Source organism: Anser cygnoides, chromosome 17 (genome assembly GCF_040182565.1).
Source record: "Anser cygnoides isolate HZ-2024a breed goose chromosome 17, Taihu_goose_T2T_genome, whole genome shotgun sequence".
Taxonomy (NCBI): domain Eukaryota; kingdom Metazoa; phylum Chordata; class Aves; order Anseriformes; family Anatidae; genus Anser; species Anser cygnoides.
In genome coordinates this window covers 13661876-13677451 of record NC_089889.1, presented here as the reverse complement: position 1 = coordinate 13677451, position 15576 = coordinate 13661876, and the positions used below count along the sequence as shown (strand labels likewise).

Genomic DNA, 15576 nt, shown 5'->3' with positions numbered 1-15576 from the left:
ATTATTCTGCCCCCTTTAATTCCAGCTGCAGAAAGCCAAGGGCATGGATTGCCTTTATCACTCATTCCCCAGCAATATTGAGAGCACCGGCATCCTAATCTTCAGAAAAACTCATATTTGTCCCTGACTGCAGTCAAACTATTCCGGCAGATAAAGCAGCTGGTTTAGTTAGAGAAAGCTGACGTTCATGACTGCGGATGCTGCAGCTCGTGCGGTCACAAGCGTGGCTCCTGCAGGTGCTGGCGGCTGGGCAGGGGCGAGCAGGCAGCTGCAGGGGTGGGTGTGAGGATGCCCCGAGCCCTGCGGTGTCTGCCCGGCTCATGTGCACGTGGCAAGGCTATTTCCAACGTGATCTGCAGGAACGTGCTTTGTAGGGTGCTGTTGTCTTCCCAAAAGATGTGAAATTTTGGGTTGCTCCTGTTCCTGCTTCGCTGCCCAACCTGAGAATGGTGCTTGTTAGTACAGTTTGGGAGTGGTGCTCGTTAGCCATGTGGAGATTTGGGCGTTGGGGCAGGAGGGGCTGTGAGCCTGTCTGAGAGGAGCAAGCAAGGATTTATCCCAACCCAACCAATTTAATCCCCAAAAGTGCTGCCGGGAGCTCAGCGTTCCCCCACTTTCTGGAGGCGAGCCCCTGCAGTTGGGTGGAAATTTGGGGACATCCACACCTGCCTTTGCTTTGCATCACGGGGGATGGTAGCGGGCAGGAGGAGGGGAGAGCGGACAGGAGTTAAATCCTGCAACTTCTTGTTCGTTAACGAGAACAAGATCAATTAACGTCTGCGCTTCCTGAAGCCTCTTTAACGAGACGCGCGCCTGCCTGGCGCTTTGTTTCTCAGGCACAGGTATCCAGTCCCATCCTTCCAAAGTTGCCTGTAATGAGCGTGGGTGGATGTAGAAAAGCAAAAAAAAGCCCCTTTTTTGTGGGCGGGAGTCGAGGCAGCATCCACCCACGTACTCCATTATGATATTCAAATGTCAATATATTTTTAATTGGTTTATATGCCCCCCCTCCCCCTACAGCTGCCTTTGGTAATTAAGGCTCTGTAAATAGATTTTACTGTAATTGGTACGAGAAGGAAAATTGGAGGACATTGTACAGTGCATTGGGGTTTTTTTTTGTGTGTTTTTTATTTTTTTTCTCCCTGTCTTTCCTCTTTTGACTCATGTTACATCTGTGAGCATTGTATCCCACAGGGGAAGAGGCGGGGAGGAGACGCGGACAGTTTTGCACCAAAAATAAATAAATAAATAAAAAAGATGCTTGCAGCGAGAGGGCCAGCTGGGTTGCCGCCGGCTGGGACATGGGGACAAGATGGGGACAAGCCCCAGGGATGGCACTGGGGGTGGCAGAGGTGGCTCCCTCCCTCCCAGTGCCCCCAGTATCGCTGCTGAGCCCCCAGTGCATCCTGAGGTGTGCCACCTCCGGTGGCTGTCTGCCACCCATGCCTTTGTCACTGGGGGGGATGTTCCTGGGCAGGGGATTTATCAGCGGTGCTGTTATCTTCTCCCTTCTCCTGTCCTTCCAGCCTGTGTAAAGGACGGACTCTCTACTCGGTGGTGAGAGACGCCAAAATCGTCCTGGACGTCAACAAGACGAGGCAGATAGCGCAAGAGATTGTGAAGGTACGGCGTGCTGGGGGGAGATGGTGGCACCACAGGGCTGGGGCAGGACCCCCCTGTTTGCCTGTCAGCACCCAGCCGAGCTGGCCCAGCACCCACAGCACCTTCTGGGTCCAAAACACAGGGCTGGCAGAGATCCCTACAGCTCCCAGGGGATCCGTGGGCACTGCTGGAAGGGCTCCCTACAGCTCCCGGGGGATCCAAGGGCACTGCGGCTGGCCCAGCCTGGTGCCAACTACTCTTCCCCCTTGGAGGTGAAGGAGTTTTAGGTCCAGCTCTTCCGCAGATGGACATTCCTCTCCTCCTGACACAAAGGAAAAGATAGTTGGGGTAAAGTTGCCGTGGGTTCATGGGGCTGGGAGGGACGGGGAGCAGAGGCCAGGGAGGTGCAAGGGGCTCTGGGCAGACATGGCTGAGCCCCGCGTCGTGGTGATGGAGAGAAGCAACAAGAGGTGAACCCTGTGTCTTTGCTGTGCTGTGCTGGGGCACCCAGCTGGTCATGAGTGCTCCTGGCCCACCCCATGGGGCTCTGTGCCCGTCCCATGGGTGCTCCCAGCCCCTTGGGTTACACCATCCACCCCACACGTGCCCCAGCCTTGGTGGTGGCAACTTCTTGCAAAGCTCTGGCCTGAACTTGGGGTGTCCGCTTTCCATTTTTTTCTATTCCTGATCTGTATTTTCTATTTTTAAAAAAAGGATTTTTCCTGCTGAGCAAACATCTCAGGCATCAAATATGTTCTTGCCTCCCAAATGCTCACAGCGGGAGCTGATGGCTCGGGTCGGCCCCTCTCTCTGTACCAGATGTTTCCTCCCACTGGTTGGGGTTTCAAGGAGCGGGCTGGGAGGCTGCTGTCTCCTGCGGCTGCCCGTGTGTTCGGCGTGGGTTGGGGACCCGAAGCCCTTCGTGACATTGCAAGGAAACACCAGCACAGGAGATCTCAGCAGGGCTGGACCCATGAGAAGGAAGCATCACTGTGAAAAATTCACCCGTGAGATCAGCCGAAGCAAATCAGCAAAAGTGCTGTAGACCCAGCTTCATCCCCACCAGCAAACCTGCTCTCCTGCACCCTCTCCTCTCTCGCAGGGCTCGGTTGGGTGCCCCCTGCAACCTGCACCGGTCAGGGGATGCTGGCTCTGCCCTGAGGAGGTGGTGGAGCTGCAATTAGCAGAGGTCTAATTGCGTGGGGTGGGCTTTGGCAGGGCTGGGGAGCAGCGCCCCAAGGAGGTGCAGGTTGGGCGACGTGGGGAGCTTCGGCTCCACTGCCTAGCCCAGCGCTGGAGTGACTTTATCCTTCGATTCTCCGCATGAGACAAGAGATCCTTTAAGCTTATTGGATTACTGGGTGCAAGGGCTCTTGTTCTGCTGCGATCCTCCAGAGCCGAAAGTTAATTTGTTTAAGGAGCGAAGCCGGCAGAGGGAGCTGGCTTTTCGCTCACGCGGGGCATCGGAGCAAATGACGGCGCTGCCGTGCCGTGCCTTATCTCGGATGGAATTTGCTGTGGGATCTGTGGTATCCCCTGCGGAGTCACTGGCTTCATCGGAGGGGCTGATTGCTCCTCCAGGAACGCCTACAGCAAAGTTTTGCCCGTGCTCTCTGGTCTCTGAATGTGTCGTGGAGCAGAGCCATTGCGGTGGGTTACCGCACACAGCTTGCCGGAGGCTCGGTGGCGCGGCTGGAGGGTGGCCCAGCCTGGACCTTGGCACCCACAGCCCCTTCAGGAAGCATCCTTTCCCATTCTAACCACTGCAGCCCAGCTCTGAAACTCAGCCCCCAAACCCAGCCTCTTCCCAAGACCCTCAGCAGGAGGTCACGGAGGCTGCACCCTCCTCCCAGGGCGCAGGCTCTGGGTGCGCACCCGGATTTCGGCATGGTGCTTGGCCTCAGGATGGGCAGCATTCATGAGGTGATTGCAGGGTGATTGACAGCCCCAAAATGCCAGGAAATAATTGCACGGTAGATGCAGCCCAGTATAGCTACCGCATGAAGAACGTGAGGCACGAAGGCACTGGCGGTGTCTTACAGCAGATTTTTGAACCTTATCATTGCTCCATGTGCTGGGACTTGTAGACCCCTAACAAATCCAGCTCTGGCTGTGGCACCTCGGGCATCTGCAGTCCCCCTGGTTATCCAGGGCAGGTTCCCACGTGGTCCATGGTCATACATGAAAAGATCAGAGCTCGGATGGTGCCTCAGAAACCCACTTCAACCCTCCCGTGTCACTGGTGGAGGACTGATAATTGCTCTCAAGCAACAGTTCAGTGGCCCCTTCAGCATTTATCCTTGGGTCCTTCCATCTGGAACAAGTTTCCCCAGTCTGCTTAGGAGGATGAAAAGTGGGACAGCACCACGAGCCTTGCAGCCAGGATAAATGTCCCCAGCGCCGTCCCGTTGAGCTACGTGTCCGCCCGCAGGCTGCTCCATCAGATGACGCGCAACAAGCCCGGTGCAGCCGAGTTTGGATTTCCCACCCGCGGCCTTTTTTTTGCCTCATTAGCAATAATTTTAATTAACCGCCAAGTAGTTTTTCCTAGGGGAAGGGAATTAAGGCAGGACTCCTGCGAGGCTCTTGTTCCAAGTCTAACCGTGCCGGTGCGCACGTGGGAAGCCCTAATGGCTCCGGCAGGGGATGCGATAGTGGGATGGAGAGTGCTGCCTTGTTCCCCCTCTGCTCCCAACCCCAAAAGAAAAGGAAGGCAAAAACATCACCATCAATTTCCCAGTGGAGGATTTCAGGGACGCTGGTTTGCTTTGCTGTTTCTTTCTCTGTGTAATCAATTAATCAGGGAGCAGTCTTGGGGTTGCCCCTTTTCTGGCGTTATCCTCTTTGTTTGTGCTTCTTGTTCAGCTCTTTTTTTTCTCTCCCTTCTGCCCTAGGGGATGGGGTACCTGCATGCCAAGGGGATCCTTCACAAGGACCTCAAGTCCAAAAACGTTTTCTACGACAATGGGAAGGTGGTGATCACGGACTTCGGCCTCTTCAGCATCTCGGGCGTTCTCCAAGCAGGCAGGTAGGACACGGCGCGATGGCAATCCTGGGTTTGTCCCCAGTCCTGGAGCTCCCCTTTGAGCTGGGGATATGGGGAGGGACCCCAAAAGCTCCTTTGCACATGGCTGCCTGGGTCTGCAGCCTTGGTGGGCACCAGGACAAGGGGGCCTTTGGGTGTCCTCGGGCTCTACTTCACCAGGGCCAGGAAAGCTGCCTCATTCCTTGTCCTTTCCCCAATTATATTGCTATAATCCACCGGCATCTGCTCCATCCCGTGCTCCTTGGCTGCTGAATGATGCTGTGCCAGTGACCTTTTGGATGCTGTGGACATCTGGCCGTGGTGTCTGCACCGAGCCAGGGCATGGAGCAGAGCACAGCAAGCAGAGAGCCAAGCTTGGGACATTTACAGCGTTGCAATGTTTCGTTATCTCTTTAGGTTTGAAGTCAAGCACGTTTGGTAAATGTTCCCTATTAAATGATTTTTTTATTTTTTTTTGGGGGGGGGAGGTTTGCAAGCTGTATGCATGGCAGCACAGAGAGTTTCAGCAGTCGTTCAAAGGAAGAAAAGCAAAGCTGGGTGGGGGAAAGGAAACGAGGGGAAAAAGAATAGAGGTTTTATTTTCTGGTTTGGGTAATGCTGAACAAAAACCTTTGCTGGTTGTGCGGTGCCCAGCTGGCCCTCTGGGGCTACTTTTGGCCTCACCCACTGCACATGGTGCTGCTGGAGAGGTTGTGGCTGGGGGGACTTTACTCCTGCCTGTATGAGGCTGCAGTTCACTGCAGCAGCAGCAAAAGGCTTTGGGTAAAAATGGGCAGATTTTGCCAGGGGGCAAAGATTTTTTGGAAATGAATGTGTTGCCAGACATGGATGTCCCACGGTTGGTCAGAGCCTACGATATTTCCACGATGTTATCGTCAGCGATGCTCTGGAGACAAAAAGCGTGGTGAGGCACCAGGGAAATGGGGACCCGGTGCTGTGGGCGATGCACGGCCATCTCTGCCCAAGGTGACATTGGGGGATGAAGCCATGAAGACTGTTCAGGAGAGGACGGATGGCACACGGGGCAGGGCAGAAATGCAGGGTCTAACAGAAACGAGCGGTGTTTTGCTAGGAAAATGGAAACCACGGGGAAATTTCTGCCGAAGGAGCTTTGGGGGTGGCTGCCCTGGACTGTTGGCCCCACACGCATCTTCTGCTGGTGGAGAGCTGGGGGAAGGCTGGGATCTGCACTCATCATTCACCACAGGTTCTGAAGCAGAAAGTGCTGGCAGGTCTGGTTTCCCTGTTCAGGGTGGCTCCTTACGGCTGGCTACGCTCTCTCACAGATGAGGAACAGCGATCGAGCCCAACCTGGGTTCCCTGGAGGCTCCCCACATGCGTGTGAGCAAATGCTTGCAGGTCAGGTGAAGGACGGGGATGTTACTTTATGTGACTGAGGACTACAGCCTGGCCTGTTTTCCCAAGGGCTAAAAAATGCTGGGGTTTCCAAATCCTCCTCATCCACCCAGCACAAGGCTGCCTCGAGTTCATGCAAGCACCCAGCACAGCGATGCGCTCGCCCTGCTAGATGTGAGAAGGCTATTGAAACTATCTTATCCTGGTGATCTTGTCTTTATTTTTTCCTGTATTTAAACATCACAGGGCTCAGTAGGGCTGCTCTGCAATTAGGAGAGGCACGGGGTGGCTTGGAGTAGTCTGAAGAGCTCTTCTGCTCTCGCTCTCGCTCTCTCGTTCAGCGGTGGTGCTTGGCACTCAGCTGGTGGTGCTCCTCTGGTAGTCAAAGTGGCCAGGTCAGATATGAAGGCAGGCAAGCTTTTGTTACAAAACCTCAAATTGTCATAATTTAACCAAATTTGGGATTGCACTGCCCACGTGGTGGGGCACCAAGGAGAGGAGCCATCGAGTCCCAGGGCTCCATCAGCGGTCGTGCGCTCTGTGTGCGTCCTCAGGAAGGTGTCAAGGCACAAACTGGGAAAACTTCCTCCATGGGAGACAGCAAGCTCTTCCTTCTTGTGGGGCACTTCTGTTACCTCCTGAAGAATGATGCTGCCAAATTCTTCATCGACACGCAATGAAGCTGCTTAACATCTTACCACCCACTGGCTGCTCTGTGCTCCCTGCCTGCTGTAGCGCCAAGGCGACACCGTCTCCTTTCCAGACCTCCTGTGTCCCTCCACCGAGGTCAGGAACATGTCCCCACCGTGGCCACCTCCTTGCTGCTGTCAGGGGAGAAGCACTGATTTGGTGAAGCAGCTCCAGAAGGAGCAGGAGCGAGCAGAGAGAGGCGCGAGTTGTGCCACCGGTGCATCCTAGGTGCTGTGGGAGGATGAAGGGAGGAAGCCACCAGCATCATCCTCAGCTGTTGGCCAAACGTATTTGTACCCAAGGTATTTGTACCGGCTGGGGGGATCTTGAGGAGGTAGGGAAATGATGGCCTGGAGGGGCTCTTTGGGGTCAAACACCTGAAAACACTAATTTCTGGACCGTTATAGGGTGATTTGGCTTGGAAGAGACCCTCGGAGGACCCTAGCCCCTGCTCGGATCAAAGCAGGACCAGCATAGGTGTTCATGCTGATGGGATTTACCCAAGATAATGCTTTACCCTGCTCTTCCGAGGCATTTTGGCACAATGGTCACAGTGAGGGCCATGAAAGAGCAAGGTGCCAGCCCAAGTTGTGCCCTGCCACCTGGCAGGGACAGGCACGAAGCCACCATGCCTGCTGGCGTTTATCCCAGTGGGGTTAAAACCCGGCCTTGCGAGGATGCCTTGGGGAAAACCAGGTGTAAACAGGGATAAAGAGCAGAGGCTGGGGGCTGCTGGTGGTGATGCCTGCCCCGCGGTACCCACAGTCTTGTCTCCGTGTTTTGGCAGGAGGGGGAACAAGCTGCGGATCCAGAACGGCTGGTTGTGCCACCTCGCCCCCGAGATCATCCGCCAGCTCTCACCCGACACCGAGGAAGACAAGCTGCCCTTCTCCAAGCACTCGGACGTTTTTGCGCTGGGGTGAGTCCCTGCGGCATGGCCTGAGACCATCGCTGGGCTCGGGGCATCATCCTGCTTCCAGAGAGCTTGGGTTCAACCCCCTAGATCACCAAGTCCTCCTGTTTTACGTGTAGACAAGGGTGACTTGGGGAAATCGCCTCTTCCCAGTATGGGTACTGACAAGGAAGCTCCTGGAATGGGGTGGGATGGGGACGAAGTGGGATGAGGAAGCCATGGTAAGGGGATGTGATGGGATGAGGATGCCATGGGAAGGGGGTGTGATGGGATGAGGATGCCATGGGAAGGGGGTGTGATGGGATGGGGTTGCAGTGGGATGGGGACACAGTGGGATGGGGTTGTGGTGGGATGATGCAGCGGGATGGGGACGCAGTGGGGATGATGCAGTGGGATGGGGATGCCGTAGGAAGGGACCACAGGTCCCAAAGCCACCAAACCCCCCCGATCCTCCCGGCTGGATGCCTGCCGATGTTGGTCTGAGCGGCGGTGGCTGCCGCGGGGGCTGAACGCGCAGGGGGAGGAGATGCCAAGAGGCTGAGCAGAGGAGAATTGATGAGTCTCCTTCAGTGGGAGCGTTCAGCCGACCGGCTCATCGCTCCGGCTATTTATCTAGAAGAAAGCATCCTTTATGGCAGGAGCCCCATCACGCCCCAATAAAACCTTTCCCGAGGTAGGCGTAGGGCTGAAGGTTTTATCCGGAGGTTTAATTTTCTCGTGCACACCTTAAAGACTGTGGGCCACAGCGGTTACTTTACGTGAAGCTCTTATCTGAGGCAATATTTCCATCAAAACCGCCGTAATTAAAGCTGAAAGGGTTTGGAGCTCTCCTCCCCCCAAGGTAGAACTTGAGCACAAAGAAAAGAAAAAAAAAAGAGAAAAAAGAAGTAATTAAGGGATCTGGTCAGGCTAAGTGAATGCTGGTTACTTTGACTTTCTTTTTTATTTGAGAATGAGCAATTCAGTAAAGGAGCCAGCAGTTTCCTTTAAAGATTGTCTCATAATTTCACTCTTTCTGTGCCCTCCTGCGAGCTGGGCAGGATGCCGGACGGTCCCCGTGGGCTGTCACTGTCACAGCTCCCCTTGGAGATAATTTCCCTCCCGTGATTTGGGGACAGTAACAGGGAAAGAGCTTTTAGAGACTCTGGGGAAGGCGAAAAGTCAGCCCTCAAGCTCCCAGATAGAAACTTGAATTTTGCAGCATTTAATGCACCCAGGCACCGCCAAAATCCCGCGGTGGGTTCTCCCTGTGCCCACCGAGCATCTTATCCCTGCTGCCTGCCTTGTGCGGCAATCACTGCTGTCGAGCACAGCACACGCAGATATTTTATCCCCCTCGAGTCCCTTCGCAGCGAATTTTATAAATGTGGAGCAAAACAATAGCCACGGACAGGGCTGCCTGCCTGCAGCATCGCCGCATGAGATTGATGCTGCCTCGAAGGGAGGGGGAAGCAGCTCAGGAATCCCGTGTGGTGAAGCTGTTTCGGGTCTGGGGACGATTCCCCTGGGTCGGGACATTCGCCTTTCCCCTGCTCGTGCTCCTGCGTGCAGGGATGGAGGGGAGCAGTGATGTCTTTGTAACGAGCACTGAGCATCTCTGGCCATAAGGATGGACAGGGAGCGCGCTCTGCGCTGGCTGTGGATGGGTTTGGGGCAGGGAGAGGTGGCTGCGGGTGTGTGACATTGAGCCGTGCCCCCTCGGGGTGGCTCCCAGCCCCTGGCAGCCCCTAAGCCCCCTGTCTCCCACCAGCACCATCTGGTACGAGCTGCACGCGCGGGAGTGGCCCTTCAAGACGCAGCCGGCGGAGGCAATCATATGGCAGGTGGGGCGGGGGATGAAGCCCAACCTCAGCCAGATCGGGATGGGCAAGGAGATCTCGGTACGTGCTGTGGGGCAAGCAGATCCCTGCATGTGTGCATGGAGGGGGGACGTGCCTTGGGAAATGCTCTGTGCCACCTGGGATTCGCAAGCAAAAAACATCAAGGGGTTCCTCTGGCGAGGCTTGGTCCCGCTGCCACTGCGCCCGCTTGCATGTCAGCCCTTCACAAGGGCATGGGGATGGGGCTCCTTGCATGGGGTGTGGGGTGGATATGGGGTGCACGGGTGGTGGTGGGCGAGGAGCGGCTCCGGGTGCTCACGCGCTCGCCCTGTGTGGCTGCAGGACATCCTGCTCTTCTGCTGGGCCTACGAGCAGGAGGAGCGACCCACCTTCACCAAGCTCATGGACATGCTGGAGAAACTGCCAAAGCGCAACCGCCGCCTTTCCCACCCGGGGCACTTCTGGAAGTCGGCGGAGTAAGTCCCTGCCCGCACCCCCCGGGGACCTAGGGGACAGGGGGGGGTCCCCTAGGGCGAGCTAAGGGAGAGCAGCGAGGGCAATTCTGGCTGCTGCAGGTCCTGCTTGTGCCCCACCGAGGGCTCTGAGGCACAGATTTTTCCTCCTGCCCCTGAAAACCAAACCTCCCTTCCTTACCTGTGCCCCAAAGCTGGGGGCTTGAGTGTCCCCTGTGCCACCTGCGTGTTCCCATGTACTCGGTGCTCCTGGGAGCAGCACGAAGCCAGCAGTCAGACGGCCCCTACATCACCCGGACTTTAAGCCATTAATCAGGATGGAAGTTAATTGCCAGCCCATGCTCCGAGCAGGCACCAGGACGGCTCCGGCGGCCGGGCAAGGAAAGCTGAAGGTTGATGAACCCCAAAGCAGCAGGCTGTGAAGTTGCTCTGTTGGCTCTGAGCAGGTTTTGCAACCACCGAGCCACGCTCTGGCTGCCCGGCAGCTTCCCCTTCGTTACCGGCCCCATGAGCTGCTGGCAGCTCGCTCTGAGCTGGCTCCCACCTTAGTGCCTGGTGCTGGGGACCGCAGCCGGGTCCTGGGACCTCTCCGGTGCAGGAGCATCTCTGCACAAAGGTCGTGGGGACAAGGGACAGAAAGCCCCTAGGGGGTCCTGCAGCTGCTGCAAGCCCTTTCCCACCTCGGGAACCTAACCGGTAACGTATCGGCAGGACGGGTGCAGAGGGTGTTTGGGGAGGTTTCTGGAAAACCACACTGACTCTGCCATTTTGCCTCCTTCCCAGGCTGTGACCGAAGGAGCTGAGGGACGGTGCCTTCCTCCCCCTGCGCTTCTCCTCGTCCTCACCACTTATCCTCCAGGCGCCGTGGCAGAAAGAGCAGTGGGCGCTGCGGGACGGGAGCGCTGCCTGCTCCGTGCAGCCTTCCTCCCCGATGGAGAGGGGCCAGTGGCCTGGGACCTGTGGGGACACCGCCACGGCAGGGGGGTGACAGTGGCCGCATGCACAGAGGCTGCGGGGCCAGCACCCCGCCGAGCAGGGCTGGGCAGCTTCAATTTAACACCAGGGCTTCTCTGATCCCAATCAGCATGGTCAGTGCTCATGTCGCTCCTTTGGGGATGGCTTGCTTTTTGGTTCTTAGGGATTTTATTTAATTTTCTTTTTCATGAAAAAAAAAATATCTGGGGGGGGGGGGATACGGGGGGAAACGCTGCTGATTCACAAGTTCCGTGCCGCTGCTATTAGCTGCCCCCCGCCGGGAAATGCATCTGCAGCATCCCGCTCCTCGGCACCCCGTGGCGGGCAGCGGTGACCTTTCACAAGTGGCTTCTCCGCTCCCGGCCGTGCCCACTTAGGCTCCCCCCGGCTCTCCCTCTCAGCAGGGCACAGCTCCACGGCCCCGCTAAATTAGCCCTTGGCCCCAGCGCGGAGCTAATCAGCCGACCTCTCTGCCTCGCCTCTCCCCTTTGCTTCGGGCTCTCTCCAGAAATAGCTGTGCCGTGCCAAGGGCTGTTATTCGGATGCTCGAGGGCTGGACAAGCTTGTGGGTTATTTTTTTGGGCTTGTCTATAGAGCAGAGGGAGCAGGCTCTGGTTGTACAGAGCCGGCACCCCCTTCATGGCCCCATAGCTGTCCCAGCATCCCGGACATCCACCATCCATCAGCCAAAGCCCTGAGCTCGCTGCTCTTGGGGCAGCATCTCGGGGCCGGTGCCCCGTCTCGTGCCGGTGTTTCCCTCTCCCTGCCAGCTCGGCTGGGTCCCCGAGCCCATTAGATGAGCTGTCAAGTGACAGCGGAGAGCAAATTGCATTCTCGGGCTCTAACCGAGCGTAATTGCTTGACAGGAGCTGCCCTGAATAATTCAGTCGTGGTGTGAGTTGGTTTTAATTCGGAGCTGTTACACAGCTCTGCAAACTAACCGGCCCTGTGGTGTTTGCAGCTCCTCCGACCGGCTCTTGCTGGTGTTTTCTGCTGCTTTGGCTGAAATCGATGAGGATCAGAAGCCTCTGCTAAGCACTGGAGGTGGGAAGAGCCGTGGGAACAGGGAGGTCCCAGAGGCTCCTTCCTTAAGAAGGTCCTGGGAAAAGGTTGTTCTGGGCGGGGCTCAGGCTGGTGCTTTTGGGGCACGTCCTGTGCCGTGCTGTCACGTCCCTGCTGCTTTGCACAAAGCGAGGAGGAGGCTAAGGGACCAAGTCTGTGTTTGGCCATGAGGGGGTGAGCCTAGGTGAGCGTAGGGTGCACGCCAGGCTGTGCCAATTCCCCCTGCGCTGGGCAGCACTGTCCTTTTGTGGACCCTCTGCACGATGCGGCAGAGCTTGGCGCAGGTGGTGAGCATCTCCCCGTCCTGGTGATGGAGGATGCTCCACATCTGCTCGCCCTCTGCCTCCTCCATGTCCCTCCTCTTCCCTCACTCACACAAACCAGCTTCATCTCACCTGGGCCACCACGACGGTGTCCTCCGCTGCCTGTCCTCCCCTCCCAAAGCCTCCTCTTGCACTCCCCATCCTCTGTGCGTGTGCCATAAGTGTTGCACTAAAGCTCAGAGCCTCTCTGAGTTCTCACCAATGCCTTTGCTCGCGGCAGCCCCGGGGGCTGTGGGTCGCTGGGGATGGGGACTGGTCCCCACGTCCTGTCCCCACCGATCCTGTCCCCGTTGCTCGTGCCAGCAGGCTGAGCACCCACAGCTCTGTGCGCCCCGGGATGGGCACGAGGGGGAATCCACAGCACGGGCACTTTGTCTCCGTGTTGGAAAGCTCAAGGAGGTGATGCCGTGGCTGATGCTCAGCATCAGGGGTGGCAAAGTCCTCTGGCCTGGTAGGCACTGTGCAGATTTGTGGTGGAGGTACTTGAAAGACTTTCTGAAGACCTGCTGTGCTTCGGGCGTCTGAAGGGAGCTGAGGGATGCTACAGCCAACAGGTCTCACCCAACCCAGCTCTGCTCTTTCTGCTGTGTTTTTCTTCCTGGGAGCATCTCCCCCAGGCCATGAGCAGAGGGAGCCGTTGCACAGTGGCACCAACAGAAAAATAGCTGCCCTCTATTTACCATAAGCGAGCCCAGAAGAGCAGCTCCCTCCCTTCCATTCAGCGCAGCAGCGGCTGTTTGTGCAGCCGTGTTATTTGCATCATGCCTTCTTATTTCTGAAAGTCTTAATTATTTAAAAAAAAAAAAAAACGCAAATCTTATTTGTTTATTTTTCATTGTTTTTTTATTTTTTGACTCCAGCTTTGTGCGTGGGTTTTTTTTTTTTTTTCCCCTAGTTTAAAAATATCCAGCCCTTCAGCACGGAGGGGATGTGGGAGCCGCTCTCCACAATGCTCCCTAATAGGACATCCGACGGCGCGAGGAGCTTCCTCCACCCGCTCCATCGAGCGGCGCGAGCCAGAGGGGAGGCAGGGATTTATTTGGGGATGCTCCGGGTGGGAGCCAAGATGGTTTCAGTAGTGTTTTAAGCAACAGCTTGATGCATAGGGAACCGTCCCCAAACCCAGGGGACCTCCACAGCGCCCTTCTTGGGTGGCTGAATTAGAGCTGGGCTGGGTGCCTGTGCTTGGAGCTGCTCAGCCTTCGGGTTTGGCAGATGCTGCTGCAGGCTCGGTGCAAACGGCTCGGTCTCGACATCTGGGGACAGTGGGACACACGTGTCCCCCCCCCACCTGGCACCTCCTGTCCCCCGGGGACCACCAGCCACCCAAGCCGTGCCTGGCTGCGGGGCGGCGCAGGGTGGGAGCCGGCGGGGCGGTGGGCACGCTTTGCCCTTTATTTTATTTTATGCCCTTTAATTTATTTTAATTTAATTTAACTTCTCTTGTTTTGCAGATAAGTGATTTCTTGGGAAGCTTTGTCAGCCTTCTTGCTTTCCGTTCCCTGTAAAGTACGCTGTTACATTTCCTTGTACATAAGGTATATATAAATATATATACATATCTCTATATGTATGTATATAGATATATACATATATAACAAGCTCTGAATCCTGTACAGTTTCAAACCGAACTCGATGGCTGCTTTGTTTTCTCCGTGTTAGTTCTGACCGTTGCAGAATGAGCTGGTTTTAATTTCCCGTTTTTCCTCTTTCTGTTTTCTTTTTATAAATATATACATAAATATATATATATATATTTTGTTGTTGTCGTTGCAAGACTCTTGTCACTGGAAAAGAACAATTGTTTCTGGTGAAAAAAAAAAGAAAAAAAACACACACAAAAAAAAAAGCTGAGAAAGGCACGATGGATCTCCCTGATGTAAATTTGTACAGTAACATTTATAACGTTTTCTACACTTTAAGAAAGTATTTATAATTTCCGCTGTCTGACTGAGTGCGAATCTCCGTGACCTGCAGAACTGGTTAGCCCTTCGTTCCCGTGGTTTGTCGTGCAGTGTTTGGTGAGGTGACAGTGTATGAATTATTTATGCCAATAAAAAAAACACTTGGAAAATGAGCGCGCCCCGTGTGCCCACCTTTGGTGCTCGGTACGGGGGGACACACATCGCATCTAACCCCCCCCCCCCCCCCAGACCCTCCTCATCCTCACCAACATCCCGCTGACCTGGGACTTATAATTAGGGACGATCATTCACGGTGAATACCTGGGAGGGGAGCACAGGGAGACGGGTAAAGGGTAGAGCAAGCGGGAGAATAAATCTCAGCCGGGCTGTGCCGGGTGCTGCCGGGGGTGCTCATCCCCAGCCGGGCCCCCCCCGGGACGGCTGAGCCCAGTGATGGAGCGCCGGGGGCGCCGCGCATCTGCTGCTCTGTTTGCTCGCTTCTCCCACGCTGTTTTACCGGGGGGCCACCATCCATCTGCCAAAACGCCCGTCGGAAAGCAGCGGCGGGGGCCTTATGGTAGGTGACGGGGAAGAAAATCGCGGCGGGTTCGCGACGCTTCCCCCTCCCCTTCCCTCCCCGGCCCCTTCCCGCATCGCCCGGGTGCTTGAAAGGTAAAATAATGATGGCTCGCCATTAATAAACCATGAACCCGCAACATGTTACCCTGTCGAGGGCTTTTCATCTTTCAAAGCCTGCAGGAGGCGGTAAGCAATTAGGGCAGGCACATCCCGGGGGGCAGCGGGGCCGGCCGGGGGGGATTTTTGTAGGATGGATGGGGAAAGTGAGACTGGGAGGGATGGGAGAGATGTTGGGACAAAGAGCCACCACTTGATGCCCCGTGTGATTGAGACTTTGTTCCCCCCAAGGCTGTTGGTGACGCTGGTTTCACCACAGCATCACCGTACGTATGCAATAGCCCTGAGGGTTCCCCAGTTTAAATCCGGGGGGGGTCCCACTGGCCTGGATTGTAACTGGTTGGCAGTGGTGGGGGACTGGGCACCACCACGGGGGCAGAGACACTGATCGATCCCCCTGCCAAGCCCATGGCAGGGGGTGCTGAGCTCTCATGCCTAACGAGGTGCCAGCACCAGTATCGGGATAAATCTGCTCTGCGTCCCCCGGAGCAGCCCCAGTGATGGAGTCTGGGGATTTGAGGCTCCCCTGGACCCGGATCTGCGTGTGGATGTGTTGCAGAGCCACACGAACGCACGCACGTGTCCGTCATCTCCGTCTCCCTGCCGATGAATCATGAGCCATTAATATTTCACAGCGGAGGACAGGCGCGCGGCGTCAAAGAGGAGCTGAAACGCGCCTGCTGCCAGCTGGGGACAGGGCTGGGGACGTGGCGGTG

At 56.1% G+C, this 15576-nt stretch overlaps 1 protein-coding gene across 3 annotated transcripts in view; it reads left to right on the top strand.

Moving 5' to 3' along the window:
- Positions 1–14354, top strand: part of KSR2 (kinase suppressor of ras 2) — a 59305-nt gene extending 44951 nt beyond the window's left edge. The window contains exons 16-21 of one of the 3 annotated variants that reach the window (XM_066978965.1): positions 1527–1623; positions 4497–4630; positions 7482–7613; positions 9358–9487; positions 9770–9903; positions 10684–14354. In XM_066978965.1, coding sequence (XP_066835066.1) covers positions 1527–1623; positions 4497–4630; positions 7482–7613; positions 9358–9487; positions 9770–9903; positions 10684–10690 — 634 coding nt within the window. In that variant the 3' untranslated portion in view covers positions 10691–14354. Of the gene's footprint in view, positions 1–1526; positions 1624–4496; positions 4631–7481; positions 7614–9357; positions 9488–9769; positions 9908–10683 lie in introns of those variants that run through there. The other 2 variants (XM_066978967.1, XM_066978966.1) reach the window with 2 other exon arrangements.
- Positions 14355–15576: the final 1222 nt, after the last annotated feature.